The sequence below is a fragment of the Crotalus tigris genome, unplaced genomic scaffold (genome assembly GCF_016545835.1).
Source record: "Crotalus tigris isolate CLP2741 ecotype Arizona unplaced genomic scaffold, ASM1654583v1 scf7180000024467.898045, whole genome shotgun sequence".
Lineage (NCBI taxonomy): Eukaryota > Metazoa > Chordata > Lepidosauria > Squamata > Viperidae > Crotalus > Crotalus tigris.
The window spans coordinates 123,245-145,694 of record NW_024100638.1 but is presented as its reverse complement, the minus strand read 5'-3'; the positions used below and the strand labels follow the sequence as shown (position 1 = coordinate 145,694).

The window sequence follows — 22,450 nt, the reverse complement described above, 5'->3', positions numbered from 1 at the left end:
TTAAACATCAGCTTGTACAAAAACATCAGCACTTACGTAATGGTAACAATAATTCCGTTCTTTTCTGTTCGTATTCTACAAGCAGACTGTTATAACGTTCCTGATGCTCAGGCCGATCCACAGATTTAAGCTGCGAAACATAGCCATCCAGAAAGCAATCCAGCAGTGCCACCAGCTGTTCTGTCACTGTGCTACGAAGCTTACTATTAGCTTGTGGATAAACCTTCTTCAGAATGATTTCATGTTGCTGCACTATTGTTGTTCGCACACCGATAGATGCTTAAGAAGACCACAAAACATTTTATTGACATTTCTGCTAGTTGAAATTTTACCACCGATGTACATAGATAAGTTGCAAGTAAAATGGAAATAAATACGTGAATGAATTCATTGCTTGTAAAGCAAAGCAGCATTTTTCAGTAGAACAACAGACAGACAAGGAGAAGAAGAATGGGCATAAAACAACCAGAAAAAGCTGTACTCATAAAAGAAAAGAAAAATTTCTAGAACTCAAAATGATCCACTTATGCTCCTGTACCCATTCAAACAAGGTTTGTTTATTTAGATTTTTATCCTGCCTTTATTATTTTGTAAGTAACTCAAGGCAGTAAACATAATACTCCTTCCTCTTCTTCTTTTCCCCACAGCAACTATCCTGTGAGGTGGGTTAGGCTGAGAGAGTGAGTGACTCAAGGTCACCCATTTGGTTCTCAGGCCTAAGGTAGGACTAGAATTCACAATTTTCTGATTTCTATCCTGACCACTAGACCAAATTGGCTCTTCTAGGTTTCTTCCCTTAGGTTTCTTGTACAAATGACTGCATGACAGTACAAATATTAGCATCATAGTATACCTTTGCTCCACCAAATAAGTGCTTAAGTTAGAGTATATGAATAACTGCATTATTCCCAACTCATGAATCAGACTGCTGCTACGTAAATTAATATGTCAACCTTAAACTTCAAGAGGTGGAATTAAGAAATGAAAACAATTCACATTTTTTATAAACTGTTAGTTTTATCCATAGGAAAACTGTCAGGTATCAGAAACACACAGCTCCCTCTATCAGATTAAATACACAAAATGGCGGGAATTGTTAAAAGGTTAATATAACACCAGGTATGTATAAGACTGATAAAACTAATACCACATTATAAACTAGCAGCAGAACATCACAAATGTCTTTTTAATTTTTCTCACCTGTCCAAGGTACATTCTCAGGTTCAACTTTAGTAGGATCTCTTATTTTATATAAAGGAATTTTTGATAGGCGATCTTGGATAGCAGCTTTTAGCATATCCTTCACAAAAAACGGGAAAGAAAATAAATATTGTCAAAATTATTTTATGGAATATGCCAGGTTTTTAAAATGGATAATGTGTGTGTGTGTGTGTGTGTGTGTGTGTGTGTGTGTGTAAATAAAATCAGATAGTTTAGGGAAAAAAAATAAAGATTTGTGTTCATATCATCTTTGGCCCAAAATCATTTGGTCCAATCATTATGTTAATTTCCCATAAATTAAACAATTTGGAAACTTGACATAAGAGATTCTTGGTGATAACTTTCCAACTATGAAATTATCTCCAGGCACATCATGTGATTGCAAGGTTTCTGGTAGAAACTATGTATTCTCTTCATCAAGATGCTTGGTGTGTAAAATACATTGCTCTTTGAACTAATACTATGACTTTTATGATATACCTGTATAACAAAAAAACAACAACAAAGCAAATCACAGTTCAATTGACTTTTAATGGACTGATCAAATTCCTGCTTTTAATTATTTAACCACATTTAAATTCAATAGTGGATTAAGCAGTTTAAAATTCCTCCAATGTCAGTTCAAGAAATTTCATCATACAGTTATTTGTTCTACTCAAATCACAAGATCTAAAATATTTTTTCTGACTTTAGTAAATCTAAAATGTGCTTGATTTCTGGGTAATATAAACAAGTGGACATCAGGATGCTACTGGTGAGAGTCCGCCCAACTTCACTCCACTTTACTATCTTGCACGTTCCATAAATGTGCTCCACAGAAACATAGAGTCCTTCAGAACATATGTACAGAAATACAGAGAGATGTAAAAAAATGTTAAGTCACACTGATGGGTAGAAATCTGCTTATGCAACATTAGTTATAATCAACTTTGCAGATTTCTGTCACAATTATTAACATAGATATCATACCTTTATGATATTGTTTACATCAACAACTATTTCACCCCATTCCTCAGACTGAACCGACGTATCCTTCAAGACTTGTTTTTCCTTTTCCAGTAAGCATTCAAAAATAGTGTCTACTTGAGAAACCTGAAAACAAAAGAGAGTCACACTGGTACTCCATTTATTGAAGATATTGGGTTGTATTTTTTTTAAATCACACCGGAGTAGGCAGTCTTGCAGATATAGCATATTTTATCTCTGCATTCAATTTTCATTATCAAGGCATGACTGCCTTCTATTAACTTTTTGTCTTTGTTTCAAGCCATTTGGATTATAACTAAGATGCTTTTAGACTCCTCATATATTTGAGGTCTATTCATGCAGAAAATCATGTATTTCTAGATATCAGATAATTCTTACCTCTCTGAAAAAAACATCAGCAGGTGTTAGACCTGAAGGAATGTCATCGTCCCTTTTGTTCAAAGCAATCTGTATTGCAGAAGTCACGAGATCTGGCAATCTGTAATGATAATTCTTGAGAACAATAGCTGCTGCTAATTTTTCTGCATGTTCACGAAGTAATAATCGAGTTGCCATTGGCATGCCTCTTACTTGAACACAATCCAGTCGTCCAAAGAGATCAACCTTAGAGAGAGATAACTGTAAATAAAAATGTCTGCCACACTGTTATCCATATTTTTATCCAATAGCATTAGGAACTTACTTGGCGAAGAAAATCAATGTACATAGAATGTGCTTGTGATTTATTATCCAGCTGGTGAAGAATAATGATGGATGAGTTGGTAAAATTTGCTGCATCTGGACAAAAACATGATCAAGAACAGTTAAATTTTGAAAATGTAATTTTACTTTGCAGTTAACATAAATATTTGATGTACACATTCCCCCCCCCCAAACTATTTATCCCCTATTGCAGGCATGTCAAACTGCCAGCCTGCGGGCCAGATGTGTCACGCCAAAACCGTGCCCACCCCACTCCCGGCAATGGAGAAAAAGTCGCGATAGATTGTGCAACGTTACATGACGTTGTGAGTTTGACATACCTGCCCTATTGGATTTTTGCATATTTTTACCAGTATTATATAAAGGGAATCTAACAACACCACATTTCTTTCCTTTGGATTAAGCTCAGCTGCAGTTTCATATCAAGATCAATAAAGATGTCTACTCCAGGAAGTTGAAAAAAATCTGTCATTTTGAATATACTGTATTTGTGTTCAAACTATATTGGATGATATAACAATTTTTTTAAATAGAGGAATTCACAGGATGCAGATTTTCTGAGTTTAGCTCTATTTTAGAGGTCTTTGCCTATTTCTTCCCATCATGTATTATGTCTGAAAAATACATGTTTGGTCAGGGTGAGTATGCAACTAAACAACTACAGTTTTGAACGTGGAACAAACCATCAGGTTTCAGAAATTTCATTACACTCATTGGATCAGTCAATGCTTGGCCGAAAATAAACTAGGTACATTTGGATGATTTAGAAGATACAAAAATATGTACAGGGTGAGTAAACAACCCAGATATGTCCTCTCATCTTCTTTCTTCAATATGGCATATCTATAGGCCTGTTCGCTCCCAAATTTCCCAACACCTTCCTTATTTCACTAGCCACCAGCATTCCCCCCATAACATATCCTGCCAACAATCTTCCCAATGCTTTCCCTCCCTTTCTCCTACATGGCTCGTCCTTGTACCTTCCCAATGTCCTTTCCTTCATCCCTCCCTCTTGAACAGGTACAAGAGAATGTTGGTCATGCTTCACAATGCACTCTACATTCATTTCAGACAAAAATAAATAAACAGGATTGGCTATACTTTTGGATTTATATTTAAATACACCAAAACGGTCCCAGTGGGAGAATAGTGTTGTAGAAGAATTCCTTGGCATCTTCTGCAATACAAAGGAATTCCCAATCATCCAAGGCAAAAATAAAAGAGGCTACCTAAAATTCTAGTACTCAGTATTCTCTGCTGTAGATTCAAAATGGGGAAAAGAAATATAAAACCTTCCACAGAATGTGACCGTATGTACATAACTGACGTAGGAAGAAAACATTTCTTTTTCTTCCCAATACTCTTATTTTTTGCCTGTGAAGTTTCCATTCTGGTCCTCAACATAAAGGAATATTCCAAAGCTTTCTGATGCATATAGACAACACTAGGTTATGTGGGATGCAGGGCAAGCCTGCTGCATTTTCCTGTGGCCTGAAGTGAATTCCAGAATGTGGCCAATACTCTCCAGCACCAATTCCAGAAGAAAGAAGGGACAGGAAAGATATGAAATGGGAGAGTCGAAGACCTGCAATGGCATATACCATGGTGGGACAACAATAGTGGAAGCTAAAGAAAGAAAAGATGCAAGGAAGATCAGAAAGTGGGCAGGCTGGTTGGATATCCTGCACTGGAACATTGGGCTAGCTGAAGAGTTAAAGAAGCTGGGAAAATTGGGGATAGCTGGGCTGCCATCGTAGGACATACAGCATGGAGAGTGGGATTGCTAGTTGTGCACTCCACCCCACCCTGGTATTAATTTCAATGGCTGCCCTAGTCTTCTTTTCATCCCAAACCATTTCTGCGTGCAACATCCTTATTCTAGTTCATCCATAGACCAAAATATTTACCACATGTGCTTCAATTCAGACGCAGACTATCAGCAAACAGCTGTTCCATGCATATCCACAATAACATTGCAATGCACCTTGTGAAGGGCTACCCTTGAAGTATACTTAATCCAATATAAACAAAAACATGGATTGTTCTGCTTTTTATATGCAAGAATCCATACCTTCAGGTACAGATTCAGCCCACCGTGGATCAGATGTGGGATAATCATCTATTAATTCTTCACTGACTTGTGTTACGGCTCTATCAAGATCAGCATCAGGACCTAAATCTGCTTGCTGGGGAAAAAGCTCAGCAATTGTGGCATTTGCACCCTTCACATCCTTCCTGCAATGAACAAAAAGGCACTGTAAGCCAATCACTAAAATGAAATATTAACTAGGGTAACATAATGGTGATAATATTGAGCTTCCCATTTTATATACTGCATTAATGAAAAGCAATGGGATATTTTGAAGCCCTCAGTTGAAATTGTTGGTAATGTCATCTAAAGGACTACTACATTTGCTGCACAAGAAAATTCTACATCCCAAATATCATATTGCTATCAAACCACAAGAAACTGTTGTGCAAACTATCTTTGTTGTTTATGAATTCTTTCACATGTAGAACGCTTGTTGAGAGCTTTATAAAGACCACATTCAAAATGTAATCCAGAATGACAAATACAAATGCATGAATAGAAAACTTCTCGGTGATGTGATCTTCCCCATTTTATTCATCAAGATCAGAATAGGTGCCTATTCCTATTAGAACATGTCCATGTTCAGTTTAAGACGGGTAGAAGGCAGACTCCAAACTGATGACTAAGCCAAAAGTAAGTCAAAATGTATAGCAATAGTTTAAAAATAAACTTTTAAAAACTACAGAAAGGAAAAATTAGTGGCTACACTGAAAGCAAGGGGCTGCTACAAAAATGCAAATGTCTTTTGTCTATTCTGCAAGTGGGAGCCCCTGAGAATTGGAATAGCTATATGTCCTCACCTGCCTCACCTGCTTCTCAGCAGTTTAACCCTGACTATGGAACATATCTTGTAAATATATGGAATAACATTAAATTATTCTGTAAAATAAAGCTCTAAAGCGTCATCCTCAATGCTCAGACATATCTTGTTTATATGAGGCTAAACTTGGGCTAGGAGGAAAGAATGTGATAATTGACTCATGGAGTTGCCAATAAAAGCCTAACAAGGCAGAATATCTCCCTGAATAGTCAAGAAAGAAAAGAAATTGAAGAGAGAATTTGGATGGTGTGAGTGGAAGGAGGAATCTGAAGGATGCTCAAGAGTCCTACCTTAGGAAAATCTCTACCTGTGAAGAACAAGTGTTATGAACATAAGTAGTAACAGGAAAGGAAAAAATTGACAGACTACAGATAGTTTGTAATGTCAAGTGAACCTAGTTACCATCCATTTTAAGTTATTTAATAAAAGTTCATTTGTTTCTTTGAATGTTACGAAAGTGATTGGGTCATCCTATACTGTACTTTCCTCATGTTCTACTTAGTCATGTTCATTCAAAGGCATGAAGAAATAAGAAAAGGGTTTGATGGTGGTAGCAAGACTAAGAAATCCTATACAGATGCAGGCTATCTCCCCAAAATGGAATTTTGCCTTTATTACTTTATATGTAATACATTAAGGTTTTGAGAATGCAATCAATCTATGTACTACTAAAACTCTTTTGTCTGTAACCTTTAACTGGATGAAACAATGTATCATAGAGCAACAATTTTTCAATCAAGGTACTACAAATGGGCTAATTTACAGAATGTGTCCAAAATCCAGGAATAGTCCCATGGGACTGAAATTTGACAAATTTGTAGTTGTTTTAGTGCTGCCATCCAAAGGTTCAATAAACTAGCGCCATTCTAGTCCTCTAGAGATTGGGTAGACTGGCCCTCCTTTGGCTGATGGAGATCTGGTAGACTGATCCTGTCCTAGCCCTCCAGAGGCTGGGTAGATAGATCCCACCATGGGCTGCTGGAGATTGGTCAGCTGTGATCAAGCTGGAAGTCAGAAGCTGCTCCTGCTTCCACTGATATTTGGCCTTGATTGTTCTGTTTCTCTATTTAGTAAGGAAATATTTTTGAAACAATAACTCAAAGGGTCACCGGTTTTCTAGTTAGAACATAAATCTTGTTTTTTTTTCTTTCACCACTCATAAACAATAAATTTCCTGATTAACTTTTTAAGTTTACAGAAAATTAAATAAAAGGTAATATTAAAACTCTTCTTATACCACTGATGATTTAATTATTTAATATAGTGTTTGTTCAGTACCTGCAAAACTGTAAGAAGGAAGATTTTAGCATTTTAGTTTTATCTTCTTGAGCTACAATATCCATTCTAGAAGAGCTGTCAAAACCAATGCCCTAGAAGAGAAAAACAGGAAAAAAAAGTAAGTTGAAGGATTGTTCAGCTACAAAAAAAAAAAAAAAAAAAAATTCAATAAAACAATAAAGATTCTAATAGGAAATAAATGCCAGGCAATACTTTTTCTTATTTCCCATCTTCTCTTTCAGGATTCCAACTGGTTATTACCTCATCATTGGTTTCAGCTACAGAACAGGCTAAAGAATCCTCAATGTCTTCAGGAAGTAAAGAAGTGATTTCCTTGGAACATATAGTTACAAGTCCGCTTTTCTGAACAAAAAAAATGGGAAGCTGAGCAGAACAACCTGCTCCTAAAATTTTATCTCCTAAAATAGAAAAACAAAAAGGATAGACATCATCAACATCATTTTGACCAAGGTTCAATATGTTTTGTATGGCAATTTATTCTACTTGAATGAAAGTAGAAAGTAGTACTTGAGAGAGCAAGACCTCAGCATTTGAGGGCTCCTTGATCTTCAACTGTCACTGGATTTTCAAACAATGATTGTGACAAAGAACAAGTCTCCAGAATTATGGTTAGTATGGGAGTTACAACCCTTGCTAAATTAGTCAGAGTTTATCCTTGCCTTATCTACATCCCAAATTGATACTGTAATGTACAGATGGTCCTCCTTTAACAATCACTTGAAGTTATGGCAACATTGAACAAATGGCAGTTATGAGTAGTCCGTGAAAGGCAGGGCTGGCGAAATGTGAGACTTCACTTAATAACAAGACTACCACAATTACCACAATTGGTGCAGCTATGTCATGTTTCACCTAATGACTGCTCCCCTTAGCAATGGAAATTAGGGTTATTAAATGAGGACTACTTGTACTATTCATATGGCCATCTTTGAAAACTGCCTGCAAGTTGCAATTGGTGCAAAATGCAGCAGCTAAACTGCTAACTGTTGCAAATACTGGAATCACATGATGGTTGCACTGAAAAGCTTGCATTGCAACTCACATTTTAAAGTTCTGGTACTAACCTTTAAAGGCCTAGATCAGGGGTAGGCAACCTTGGCTCAGGAATTCTGGGAGTTGAAGTCCACAAGTCATAAAAGAGCCAAGGTTGCCTACTCCTGGCCTAGATGGCTTAAGAGTGACTGAAGAACTGCTTCTTCTACAATATTCCCTAAAACATCAACATCTGTAGCTGAACGTTTCTGAAGATGCCCCCGCACAAGACAAAGCTTCTCTTGTTTGTTCATAGCCTAGAAGCAGTAAATGGCTGTCTCCCTCTCCACTGTTTTTGATTTTGAATCATGGAAGTTACATATTTACGAAAAGAAAAATCTACACCCATAAGAATCACTCAGTAACGCAACGTTTTATTTTTAAATTTCATATTTACCCCCCAAATTTAATCACTAGTCAATGGTAAGTGGAATCTTTGCTGCAGTTTTGGAGAAAGACTAAATAGTTTCATTAGCTTGTATTAAACAGTTTACATTTGTTAAGATTCTCACCCTGAGCACTGAAAATAATCTTCTCCTGTGGCAAAGAGGTTCTTCCTGTTCCAGTTGAACAAGCAAATACCTCATTTTCAGTATAAAGACAGGCAAAATGGCTGGTAAAATCTGGGACTATTAAATGACACATCGGTTCTTCAGGCTGAAAAATATAGCATTAAATATTACAAAGAATAACTATGATATTTAGGAATGAAGCATTACTAAGAACAGCAATGCTATCTTCTAGATAGGCCTGACATATATACAAAATATTGACAAACTCGATGCAGGGAAAGGAAGAGGTTATAAATTACAATCCTATAGTTTCTCATAATGATACACCATTCTTATATTCTTTATTGTTCTACAATCTTATTGTTACACATATATACGTTTTGCTAATGTGTATAGAATACAGACTAATGATAAATCCTTTTCTAGATCACATGTAATCCAAACTGATACATGAGTCATTTTATATATATATCAGTACATATCTAATCAGGATTTTCAATTTCCAAAATTGAACTATCCAGAGTTCAATTTCCAAAGACTTGTAGCATCAATTTCTTTTTTTATAGAGTAAATTAAAATATTTACTAATCTTTAGTTATGTTATTTTTTAAAAAATCAGGTATTATTGAAATAACATTACAACCCAGGAAGTGAAATAGCTTGTTTCTATGGATATAGTTCAATCAGTTTTTTCACCCTCACAACCAATCACTTCAAATGATATTCTATAAGCATGCTTAAAATCAGAAGCATCAAAAAAAGCATTTAAACATAATGCTAATTACCTGAAAAAGTGGGTTATATTGAGTGACTTCTACAATCACGTTATCAGATGTGGGATAACCATTATCTTCTACAGTTATCAAAGTATAGTAAACAAGGCAGGGACTGTCACCAAGATGCCAGGCTGCAGCCAAAATAACTAGTCCATCACTACTCATTGGAAAAAACAATTATCGTAATTACAAGTTGTTCAGAAATATCAGGTAATGATATTTTTCAAATATACATATTAAGATCTTTGCTCGACTTTAAAAACATTATCTTATGATTTTTACATGGTGTATAAGCCCACTTTACTATATTTAAAATTGTATTTTATTTATTTAAGATAGAATCTGCTTCTTGGCTTTGCTGATGGTTATTTTACGAAGCTCAGATAATATGCCTTTTTATTTTTTGTTACATATTTTGTGGGGTTTTTTGTAAGCCTCCTAGAGTCCCATGTGAGATGGGCGGCTATATAAATAAAATATTTTATTTAGATTTTTTTTATGCTGATTGTATTACTTTATAAATAACTTAAGGCAGTGAGTTATACATATATAATATTTCTTCCTCCTCCTATTTTTCCCATAACAACCCTGTGAGGTGGATGGGCTGAGAAAGAACGACTGGCCCAAAGTCCCCCAGCAGCTTAAATAAATTTAAATAAATAAATATCACATGAACACTGGGTTTTTTTTCACTCTTGCTTAACGATATAAACGGTCTTTATTCCTATGTGTTTTAATTACTTTTTTGATTATCTTTTCCTGATTGTGTGGATTAGGAGATTAAGTTTAATATATATATATATATATATATATATATATATATATATATATATATATATATATATATATATGAACTTACCAATTTTGCTGCAAATCCAAATATTGTACATTAATGTCTTCTTTAATATCCCCGTAATTGCTTTCTGATCCCTGTACAAAAAACAAATTGTTAAAAGTGCCAGAAATAAAGCAAATATATAATTTTATATATTACATATACTGCTTCTTACCCATATTGATTCCATGATATTTTCTTTAAGTACTTTGTTTATATCCCAGTTTAGAAATTGACGTTCTGCATTGTCTTCTATTTCCCATTTATAAAGATTTGAGTTGGTTACAGCATAAAATCTTGAACCATCTTCATCCCAAAGAACACTAGAAAGCTGAGTTAAATATAAATTAGGGATAAAATATCAGTGTTTAATATATTGCAGTTCTCTGTTGGAAATTCAAGTTAAGGAAACAGAAAAGCTTAAACTCCAGTTCAAAAAAATGACAAATGCAGCACAGAATTATAAAAGAATAGAATTAAAAAATAGCACAAATATAAGAGTACCACAAAATTATTCTATCAATCTTGCAATATATTCTAGACAGCAATCAAAACTGTATTAAAATACTGTGCAAATACTGGGAAAATATGGTATCAAAAATCAGAAGTACTCTCTCTACAATAAACTTTCTTACATCAAATATTATTATTGCTACCTCTGAAGAAATCTGCAAGTATATGCGATTCTATTAGATTAAATAAGAGCTCACTATGAGCAAATCCAAAGTTTAATTCATGACATTCATATACATTAATGTTATCAGCATATTGTTGGGATGCTTTTAAAGCTAGTATTTAAATAAAACTATAAAACCACTGAACTTAGAGACTGATTTCAAAAACACCAACAAGTGACCAGTTCAGATTCTGACAGCTGTCTACCTCCCAATATCTCATAGAAGAGAGAAGAACAGACAGTTGAAGGTGGACTGTTGAACCTGGAATTTTGGTAAATCATTGCAATCATTAAGGAAGACACCCATGTGACCGCCTTGCTCAATGATCACAATCTGAATCTCCTAAATACTCTAGAGCAGAAATAGAGGACACGCAAATTTGTGAAGCATTCCATATTTCTGTAAGAGCTATGGTAGCGCAGGAGTTACAATACAGTATTGTAGGCTAATTCTGCTGACTGCCAGAAGTTCGATCCTGATCGGCTCAAGGTTGACTCAACCTTCCATCCTTCTGAAGTCAGCAAGATGAGGACCCTGACTGTTGGGGGCAATATGCTATAAAGCACTTATGAAGTGGTATATGTGTCTAAGTGCTATTGCTATATCATTTGAAAAATTAGGCTCACAACTCAGCTTCTCAACCGATAATACTGTGACATCACCAGAATTAGTAGAAGTAGGCATCTTTGTACCTTTTTTCTGATTCTAGCCTTAGCTCCTGGACTTTTTAAATTGGAATTAGAAGTGAGAGGTCTTTCGGAGAAAAAATGTTACATTCCCATCCTTAAGCTTCCTAATCTGAAAAACTATCCCTTATTATTGCCCTGGTGCCTTCAAGAAGAGGGAGAAGGGATGAGGATTGTTCATGGAAGGTTTGCTTCCCAAGATTTCCCACTTCCCACCTCTCACATCTGTAAACAAACCCATACAACTTGGATTAGTCCAAAAAAAGCAAACTTTAATTTTACTTATTTTTAAAACTTACTTCTTCATCATTACTAGGTGAGAGAATCCCAAACAGTGAAGAAACTTTTCTACCTATTCCAGAAAACATGCCTTGTCCTTGAGATAAACCATGTTGATAAATCTTGCCATTATTATCAGGTGTAAGTCGGATAAACTGACTCCTTGCTGAGGATAAAATAAAGCTTCCGCCCTAAAAGAAAGTTCAGTTCAGCTTTTTGGAAAAACTGTATTAACACTTTTTTTTAAAAAAATAGACTTGCTAAAACCAACTTCAAAATTATAATTCTATTTCATTTTATATATAATGGAAAAAATAGCATTTACTAAATTGCCACGAAGCATCCTTAATGTACCTTTACAGCTGTAAGATAATTATAAAGAGCACCACCGAAATCCATATTCGTCTCAGTATAAGAACTTTCGTGCGCAAGGCTGGGCCAGTAACGAATTGTTCCTTCGCGAGTGGCAGCCATTACCACAAGGGACTTGCAAATATAAAAATATATATATACATACATGTTAATTCTATTAATTATTTAGGGTTCACATTAGTCTAGAGTCTAAAGATCTAGGTCTGTTGTAGCATAATGTAAGAAGAAATAAATTTCTGTCTGCTGAGAATTATAAACTTGTCAGTATAAATTTATATCTGTGTTGTGGTGTCTCCTAAGAGAGATTTTACAGTATATTATCCTCCACTGAGCCTAAATGTTTTTTCTAAATGTAGAAATAGAGATTTTAGATGCATTACAAACTACAACTACTTTACAGAGACAATAAATCAACTGAGTTTTTCTCTATGAAAAAAGTCAGTGAAAATGAGCAAAACTGATTTCAGTAATTAGCTAGAATGCCCCCTGCCTTCCTAGGAGATCAGATAGATTTTTTTTTTATTTAGTGATTTAACCAGTCAAAGTGGAATAATATTTTTAGTTTTTATTAAATATTTTTATAGAATAAAAACAAGACAAATTTAAAGAAAAAAGGAAAGTAGAATGATTGTTGAAGCAGAAGATTAGTATGGACTGAATTTTTTCTTAAGCTTTTTCTTAATATCTCATTTGCATCTTAGAATAAAAATGTTTTAATATTCATCCTAGGACATAGTTTTTAGAGCACCACAAATAACGTAACAGAATGACTGTTTTAATTCTCAAAAATAGTGCTCTGAATCGCTGACATTTTTTATTTATATATAGCAAGATAGACAGCATCTAAGTTTAATAAATATATTTGATTTCCATAGCTGTCATCTCAACCAAGTGACACTGGGTAGTGAACACTTCTAAAACAATTAAAATTATATCGAAGTGACTTCAGCACTTATAATTAGCAAATTGCCTTAATTCAGTGAATATATATTAGACAAACATTCCTGCCCTGCAAACAATTGCCTCAGATTTCAGTAAATGTGTATTGATACAATTATCTGTTTTCAATTACAACATTACCATACAAGGAAGAATGTTGAACAGTACTTAATGCAATAAATCAACAGTCATTAAAGCTTATTTTTTATATTTAGGTTGTTATATTGAACACAGAAATTTCCCAGCCTTTTATTTAAAATCATGTCTAAAGACCAAACAATTGTGTGGTATACTGACTGTACAGCAAGTATAATTTCCAACTGGATCATGAAAATGTCATAAATTGAATGTATAATGATGTCCTCAAAAGATATTTAAATGTTTCTAACCTGTAGAGAAGATGCTTCACTAGAAACATTAAGACAGCATACTGCTACTAGATATGCAGTCCAAATATAATCACTGGGTGGCAATTGAAGTTCTTTGCACATAGAACACTGTAACACAAAAAGTATTAATATACTTTAATTTAGTATTCTGCATTTATATTAGTCAGCTATAATGTTTCATGCTTTGAATAAAATAAAAGTTTGGATTTGGATTTCTATGGCTAACTCTTAAGTTATTTTTTCCTTAAAAAGCTGACAAATATGTTCTCATGCATCTTAAAAAAAAGATAATGTATTCTAAACTGAGTTCAATGTTTAAAAAACATGTATTAAGTGTCAAAGAACTGCAGCATTAAAACTTAATTTTTTAAATCATGTGAACCATATGCAACCCCCCCCCAACAACAATGGATAGAGAATAATTTGATGTATCATCTGCCTAGCACTACAAATAAATCTATAAATACAGAAATTTTTTGGATGAGAAATGTTTATTTGTTGTCAGTGGATGCTAACAACTAAATATGGATCTTTCTTGTTTGACTTTTTCAAGACTTTTTTTTAATTATTTCCCTTTTTAAAAAAATATTACAAGCAGAATGTTTTTTCCAAACTCAGTGATGCTGATTGCAATCTAAGCATACTTATTTGGAAACCTACTAGAATCAAAAAAGCTTTTTTTTCAACAAAAATAGTTAAACTTGTATAATTTCTTTTATAATGCACAAGTTAATGAAAATTTACTACCTCAAATATCAACTTATTGGAAGAGTTATGATCAAATATCCAATATAAAATTATTATTTGTAGAATGATGTAGTTTGTTTCCATTCCATCCCTAAATGTGCCAATTGTATGATACACTCTTAAAATTTTCATATTGCCTTATTCTAGGAGGGAAAAACAGAACACTGAGGAACAAAGGAACCTGAGGAACTTTCCTTATTAATATAAAGGCTAAATGTTACAGAAAGGATGTAGTATAAATGTATTCCAAGTTCAGAAGAGTCCAGAAAAATGCTGCTGATTTGAGGCAGTTTATTTGCCTACATTTTTATTTTGAACATGTACATCATTATAAACCTGCTTAAATACATTTAATTTTGCTATTACTTTACCTTAGCAACTGATGATTGACCAATCTTCCAAATAATTAGTCTGTCTTTATGGACTAGCCAAGCCCATCCACTTTCATCTAGCAGCACACTCAAATCGTCCTCAGCTATAATAAATAATAGTTTCCAAAATAAATTACATATACATATACATACACACACACACACACACACACACACACACACACACACACATATATATAAATAAAATCCAGGCTTGGTTTCCTTCTCTGAGGAAGGCCCAAATTAGTAAACAAATTAATAGGGAAAAAAGAATTTCATTAGACACCCAAGTCATATAGGTTTTTGATAATGAGTAATGTTAAGAGCAGGGAAAAACTGACAACCAGTAACACTCTCGTAAAACTAATATATGTGGTCAACTTCACAAAATAACTTCATTCTATTTCATACAGTTAGTCCTCAGGTTATGACCACTTATTCAGTGACCCTTCAAAATTACAATGGCAGTGAACGAGGGGGATTTACAAGCAGTCCGCGAAGTTGCAGCTACAGGTTACAGGGTAACCATTGGGTTGCTTGGATGCCTGGCTCACGATTACAACACTGGGACTACCAGGATGGCCATCGCCATATGACTGAAATTCCAGTCCCAATTGCTGTTGTAAATGATTCTGACTACATCCCTTAGCAATGGAAATTTCAATTGCTGTTGTAACCCGAGTCCTAACTGTAACTGTTGAAACGTCTCAGTTGCTAGAAATAATTAAGCACAGCTGATGAAAGATACTTCCAAATACAGAATTATCTGAGCCTCAGATAATAATAATGAGTTATGGTTTCCAAGCCAAGTATTTTTGCTTCAAGAGGAAATGCAAACCACTCAGGACAGTGTGAATAATTTTGATTTTATAAATCCTTAAACAGCAACATTGCTGTCTTGCTAATTTACAGATACTAGCAAAAATCATGCTATTTAATATTCTAAATTCTATTTTTCCATTACAGAATTATCATTTATTTGTATGATCAAATTAAAAAAAAACTTACCATCAGCCATTCTCAAAGCCTCTACAACTTTTACTGGCAAAGGTGAACCAAACTTTTTTACATCATAATTGATGGTTTCACTTCCTGTTGGATGATGTACAACTTTTGTAGGTGTACACCTAAGCAGAAAAAAATGAATGATTTAATAATGAAATTAATAGCATTGATTTAAGTTTTGTTACTTTCATCATTGCATGAATTCTTCAGCTATCCAACAGTTGAAGTCAAAACAAATTGAATACAGTGTGGGAAGTCAGCCTTCCCCTCCCAGAGAAACAAATAATTTTGGAAATATTTAAAAGGCAGAATATATTTTCCTAAAGGATTTTAAAAGCAGAAACCAACCCAGGCCCCAAGTCTCTCTGTCCCAAACAGAAACCAAGTCTGCAGAATTGCAGATGTGATAATCTTGTCAGAAAGACTGAAATCAGGAAACTGGGATTAGGAAGAAAGATTCCTAGAATCAACAATCCCTCACACCAAAAATCTAAGAGTCATCAGCCACAGCCCCAGGGAAGCAGGCTTGACCTTTGGGACATAATAGGATTAACCCACCACCATCAGAATACCAGAAAGTCACACTCAGACTCAGGTCAAAGTTCATGCCACAGAAACAACTCCAAACAAAAGGCTCAAGAAGGTGCTCACTCTCTTTTCTTCCAGAGCCATCTTTCTGTCTGGCTCTCCTCTTAATAAACTGCAACCTTCTTTCTAAAGCAGTCGCCATGTTGTTTATTCCCGGCTTGGACTGAACCATGATGAAGACTTTTCCTTCAACAACAGGTAGTCCTCGACTTATAACCATTTATTCACTGGCCATTCAAAATTACAATGATACTGAATGGAATTGACATCATGGCTGCTGCAGGTCACGTGATCAAAATCTGGGAGCTTGGCATTCTTCAGAAGCCACATTCCCCAAACTTCGCATGAGTTGGAAAACGAGGCTTCTGAAGCACTGTGAGAATGCAGTCTGTTCTCATACTCCTTCGGAAGCCTCATTCTACAAACTGTGCAGTCCTTCATTAGTCCATTTTCCCAGTTATGAGAGGCTTGGGGAAATGGCATGAAGTGGCTTCGGAAAAAAAGTTCTGGCATGACCAGGAGCTGTCTTCAATAGGCTGCCTCTCAGTTGAAGGTGAGTGGTGCATAGCAAATCCTAGGGTGTGCTGGATGGCAGGTGCAATCACACCATTCTTCAAGGCTCATGCCTTGGAGAACAATGTGAGGTGGCATTTCTCAATGGCAACAGCAGCGCCAAGACTGAAGCTGAGGCCTGGGAGCAATGGCAGTTGGTTGGGACTGCTGAAGGCCCCAAGCCCCTACTTCAGACTCAGCCTTAGTACTGCCTCCAATTGTTGCATTGCAGGGCTTGGCTGGGACAGAGGCTGAAGCCTTACACCACCTCATGTACAGCCTGTGCTGAACCTCCCAAGGCTCCTCACCTCCCTGAGGTACCCCTGCGCTCCTACCTATGGCTCCGTCCACTTAACATCCTGCAAGATCGCTTACAACTGCCACCAGAAGTGCTGGGATTGCAGCTATTGAGCAAATCAGTCACACGGTGTCTTGCTTAATGACCGCTTTGCTCAGTAACTAAGATTCCGGTCCTCATTGTGGTCATAAATTGAGGACTGCCTATAGATTGTGCTTTTATCAAGTCATACAAAGACACTTGCTTTTAATATTTTATTTCATTTCTATTAATTTTCCTTCACCTTTCTTATAGTTAACAAAAACATTTCTCTTTGGTGCTTTTTCAAAAGCAATTTGACTTTGTTTTTCCTTGTTTTTCTCTTAGAAACTGAGTATTACTCTTGTCTATTCACATTCCCAAGCTGTTGATAAACACTGAAATATTTATAATCAAGTTGAGAAGAAAGATTAGGCAAAGCTTAAAGTCAGGGAGTGTTGTTAATCACAAACAAAGCAAGGGTCACATATACTTGAAAATGTAACTGGCTTGATCACTGCCAAAGCATACTTCCCCACTTCATTGTTGAAAAATCAGCATGGTTAATAATCAAGATTAATATGAGTGCAATGTTGGAAAATTTGCAAGTGATTATGTAGGAAGAAAGGAAGTTAAGTCAGAAAGTATCATTATAACTCTTTTTTTTACTTCCAATTACTTTTTGTTTTTCACTATAGAATTTTCTATCTATATTCTATTAAATAAAATAACCTAAATGCAAAATTAAGCATAGTATTTCAACATTAACAAACACTACTATAATTTGCTCTGTGTAAAACAGATTTCACTTCTGAATCTTTTTCAATGTCATTGAGCCTAAGCTCAACACCAATTCAAATTAAACAATTTTTAAATTGTTTTACCTCAAGTCAAACCATGGGCTTATCTAATCCTGATCTAACTGGGAATATTAATTCAAGGCTTTAAATGTTTTTTAACCAATGCAGTAGAACAGGAAATGGGACACAGAAACACACAATATCTATTAGCTTTTCAACACATTTATTGTATTCAGAAGCTGTCATACAATAAACTAAAAATGAAAATAAATAAAATCATAGGTATACTCAGTATAAAGAAAATCTGAAAAAAGGGTCAGCCGGACCAAAAGTATTCTGAAATAAAAAGTATTTTGGTTTTAGCACATAAAAATAGTGGTCTTTATACTGAATGCTTTATTTAATAATATTAAATAATTGGTCGCAGTGTTTCTCAACCTTGACAATTTTAAGGCATGTGGACTTCAACTCCCAGAATTCCACAGCCAGCATTGAGAAACATTTAATGTATCATTGTAGAAGCTTGAAAATCAGAACTTGACAGAAGTTGTGTTTCACTATGGACTAGAAATACAAATATGAGAATTGTTCACATGATCAAAACTGATCAACAGAATAACTTTAACTCTTATCCCCTCTCTTGGGTACGTTTTCTTTACAGTGCTTTTTAAATACAAGAAATAAAAGGTATATTTTTATTAACCATTTGACAAGGAGTATCCAGCATTGGAGAAATAAAAATGCGACTAATTTTTTTTTTTTTTTTTGGTTACGTGAGTGGCAGCTTAAAGAGTGCCACCCAACTCATGAATAACAGATTGCAGCATAGAAGAAAATCTTCAATCCTTCCTTTATTCTGAAAGCAGCAGTGCATTTGAAGGGGCCATACATAATTTTCAGGGGAGCGAACTTCCTTGAAAACGCCTTCGTATTCCCGCCTCAACTGGGACGACCCCAGTAATTGCGATTACCCCCCCCCACACACACACACACCGCAATACATATTATTTGCTCTTTTGCTATTAAAGCAGCACTTGTTGTGCCCGAAAACAAGCACCCCACCTTCCTCTCCGGACTCCCTTTGCAAATCTTTGCATCAATCGCGTGGAGGGGGGGGGCAGTTAGGCTCCACCCACCGATAGGCGGGGCAGAGTACTCACCGCGCAGAGAGGGAACCGAGGTGTCTCCTCGTTGCTGGCGAGAAGAAGGCTGGGGAAGAGACGGACGGGGTTACCGGCATTTGGCTCTTCTTACCTCCGGGGCGGAGGTTTCTTCGGGCCGAGCCACCGCCGCCGCCGCCGCCGCCTGGAGTGTGAGGCGAGGTAGGAGTGGAAAGAAACATTGTCGCCTCGGTACGAAAACCGAGGGGCCGTTATAAAAAAAAAAATTCCCAACCCTTTCAAGTCTCGTTGCTCTTTTCTCGTAAAGCAAAACTAGCGCATTTAAATGACGTCATATTTCCTCCAAGAGCGGGATTGGCTGAAGTTTTTCCGTCCTCCCTGGCTTGGTCCAATCGACCCAGAAAAGCGGGAAGTTCTCTTTTTTTTTTTGTATGTGTGTGTATAGTTTCCAGGTGACGAGCTCTCCCTGGCGTTATGATAATGTATCTCTGTATTTCCTCCGTTCTTCATTGGACCCACGGACGATTGCTAGAAGCCCAACTTGAACCTCCCAATAAGATAGTCCTCGGTTTACAACAGTTCATTTAGTGACTGTTCAAACTTACAACAGCACTGAAAAAAGTGACATGACCTTTTTCCACATTTAATAACGTTGCAGCATCCCCGTGGTCACAGGATGAAAATCCAGATACTTGACAACTCACTTGTATTTATGAGGGTTGCAGGGTCTCCCAGAGTCATGCGATCACCTTTTGCGAACTTCTGACAAGCAAAGTCAATGGAGGAAGCCAGATTCACTTAACTGTGCAAGTAAAAGCTGCAGTGATTCACTTAACAACTGTAGCAATAAAGGTCATAAAATGGGGCAAAATTCACGTAACAAATGTCACACTTAGCAACAGGAATTTTGGGCTCCATTGTGGTCATAAATTGAGGACAACCTGTATGTATTCTTTTATTTGACCCATTTCTACAGTCACGCAGACAGTTGTTTGGGAAAGCCAAAGGTGTGTTGCTGCTGATGTAGATAATGGCATAAAGTCTTATGTCCTGGTTGGATCCTTATTACTTCGTTTCCCAGCCACTTTCTCTTATGATTACCAGCTAGACAAAAGTTCAAAAAGACATTAGATACTTCATCAGCAATCTACAGCTAATGGATCTTATATCAAAATGATGAAATCTATCCTGATATTCCTGCTGTAAATTCCACCCCTTAAGTATCTGCATGCAAGCATCATGACGTAAGTTTGAAGAGAGATGAAGAATATTTTGTCATTCATCCTTCAGTTGCCCAAGACTTTGATTCCTGCTTTTAAATAAATGCTGGAATAAGTAAGCTACTTTACTACAGGTAGTCCATAGTTAACAATAGTAATAGGGACCAGAATTAAGCAATGCAGTTGTAAAGCATGATGTGACAGTGAGCAACGGCAATTCCAGCAATCCCTGGTTAATAGACTGCCTAATTACAACCTCTGACTTCCTGACAGCTTCCCCATTGACTCCGCTTGTGGGAAATTGGCAGGAAAAGTTGCAAATAACAATTATATGCTTGTGGGATGCTGCTATAGTTGGAAATGTAGGCTGGTTGCCAGATACCTGGATCACAATCGTATGATGGGGAATGCTATGTTGGTGAGAAGGACGACCAGTTGTAACTACTACTTATTCAATGCTGTCAAGTGAACAAGTGGCAGTTAACTGAAAACAACTTAAAACTTGCCCAAGATGAAGGCATAGTTATTGATTGGTTTGACTTGTATCCTACTGTGATTGACTCTTGGCAGCTTACAAAGAATGACGGTTAAAGCATTCACATAAAACAATTACATAAATAACAATAAAATTAAAAGAAAATTGTAATAACTTAAAATATTCAATAAATAAAATTAAGGAAATGCTATCACTTTTCAGTAACTTCCTAAAGGACTATAAGGAGGGTGTGTGCCTGAGCTCCAAAAAGGTTACTCCAGAATAAAATATGGGATTATGATAGGAAAAGAATGTTTCCACAATATAAGAGGTGCCTGTGGAGATAATTGGCAAGAACAGCATCATGCTGCAAGCTCTAGCTCTTTTTACTGTGTTCACATATAAAGAGGGTGGAGCTTATGGTTTGATGCATCTAAATCCTGCAGATACTTTTGCACAGCATGTTTACACTGTGTAGATGCAAGAAACTGACTTGTAAATCAAAATTATAATTTTAAAATGTGTGGGCTGAGATTGTGAGTCAAACATTTTTTTAAAAATCTGGAGATGTTTTCAACATTTCCAAAATTATGGTATGGCCTACAATGCGAGTTTTCAACCATGATGCAAACTCTTAATTGTTTAATGTAACATTTAGTTGAAGAGTGCTCTAAAACTTGTTGACTGCCTTATTAATTTGGCTGGAAGATAACTGCTCTGTAAATTATTTTTTAATAGACCAAATAACCTCACTACATCAGAAGTGGGCACTGCAGGGGTCCTCAACCCCTGGTCCGTGAATCGACACTGGCCTGCAGCATGCCAGCAACCAGTCCGCACAAATAAGCAAAGCTCCATCCACAGGATACAGGCCATATGCAAAACCACACCCCCTCTGGTCTGCGGAAAAACCTTTCTCCATGGCACCGGTCCCTGGTGCCCAAAAGATTGGGAACCTCTGCTGTAATGCACTTTTTTTTGGGGGGGGGGGGCTATGTCCACATGCTCCACAGAATTAGGAAATAAAGAACAGCAACATATTATGATCAAGTATATTGTACAAATCCAGCTCATATGGCTAGTTAGGCTAAGGGGGGGGGGAATGTGAGTGTAATAAACTGTGTGAATACTTAATTAACAATTGGAATGTTTTGTACATGCACTCTGAAACCTCAGTTTTCTTGATCATCATTCAACAGTCTTTGGATGTAAAGGGCAAAACTGAACTTTGGATTTCATTCCCAAACATTGGACAACCCTCACCATTTCTGAAACATTGGAAAATCAATATAATTCATATTATCTGTCTCAATAACAGTTGTATAATAACATGATATAACTTGACGTATAGCATAATAAAATATCAATTACATCAACGGAATATGTGTATTTAAGAGATATGCTTTTGCTCCAAATGATCTATTTTTTATTTTTGAACATCTTCAAATCGGATCTGTTGGATAGAAAGACAGGTTATTGGAAAGTTTGAGAAAAATTTATATTCCCAGGAAAATGGGAAGATAGACCAGAGAATAAGTGCCAAGGGAACACTGTCTTTCTTGAAAAATGTTAAGCCTACATATGCCACAACATGCATATGTCATTGTGTTTACATGATGACGTTGCATGTACTACAC

At 35.9% G+C, this 22,450-nt stretch overlaps 1 protein-coding gene and 1 long non-coding RNA gene across 2 annotated transcripts in view; one reads left to right on the top strand and one right to left on the bottom strand.

Annotated features, from left to right (window-relative positions):
• Positions 1-19,849, bottom strand: part of NUP133 (nucleoporin 133) — a 28,737-nt gene extending 8,888 nt beyond the window's left edge. Inside the window, exons 1-18 of the mRNA XM_039332866.1 lie at positions 19,158-19,849; positions 15,745-15,863; positions 14,737-14,840; positions 13,619-13,726; positions 12,273-12,404; positions 11,939-12,109; positions 10,452-10,607; positions 10,301-10,371; positions 9,451-9,598; positions 8,666-8,810; positions 7,362-7,519; positions 7,101-7,192; positions 4,982-5,145; positions 2,891-2,985; positions 2,587-2,811; positions 2,191-2,313; positions 1,201-1,300; positions 37-279 (exon numbers count right to left, since the gene is read on the bottom strand). Coding sequence (XP_039188800.1) covers positions 37-279; positions 1,201-1,300; positions 2,191-2,313; positions 2,587-2,811; positions 2,891-2,985; positions 4,982-5,145; positions 7,101-7,192; positions 7,362-7,519; positions 8,666-8,810; positions 9,451-9,598; positions 10,301-10,371; positions 10,452-10,607; positions 11,939-12,109; positions 12,273-12,404; positions 13,619-13,726; positions 14,737-14,840; positions 15,745-15,863; positions 19,158-19,339 — 2,536 coding nt within the window. The 5' untranslated portion in view covers positions 19,340-19,849. The remainder of the gene's footprint in view (positions 1-36; positions 280-1,200; positions 1,301-2,190; positions 2,314-2,586; positions 2,812-2,890; positions 2,986-4,981; positions 5,146-7,100; positions 7,193-7,361; positions 7,520-8,665; positions 8,811-9,450; positions 9,599-10,300; positions 10,372-10,451; positions 10,608-11,938; positions 12,110-12,272; positions 12,405-13,618; positions 13,727-14,736; positions 14,841-15,744; positions 15,864-19,157) is intronic.
• Positions 19,182-22,190, top strand: LOC120303387. The gene is made up of 2 exons (XR_005555439.1): positions 19,182-19,319; positions 21,552-22,190. It is a non-coding gene; the product is annotated as an uncharacterized LOC120303387 (long non-coding RNA).
• Positions 22,191-22,450: the final 260 nt, after the last annotated feature.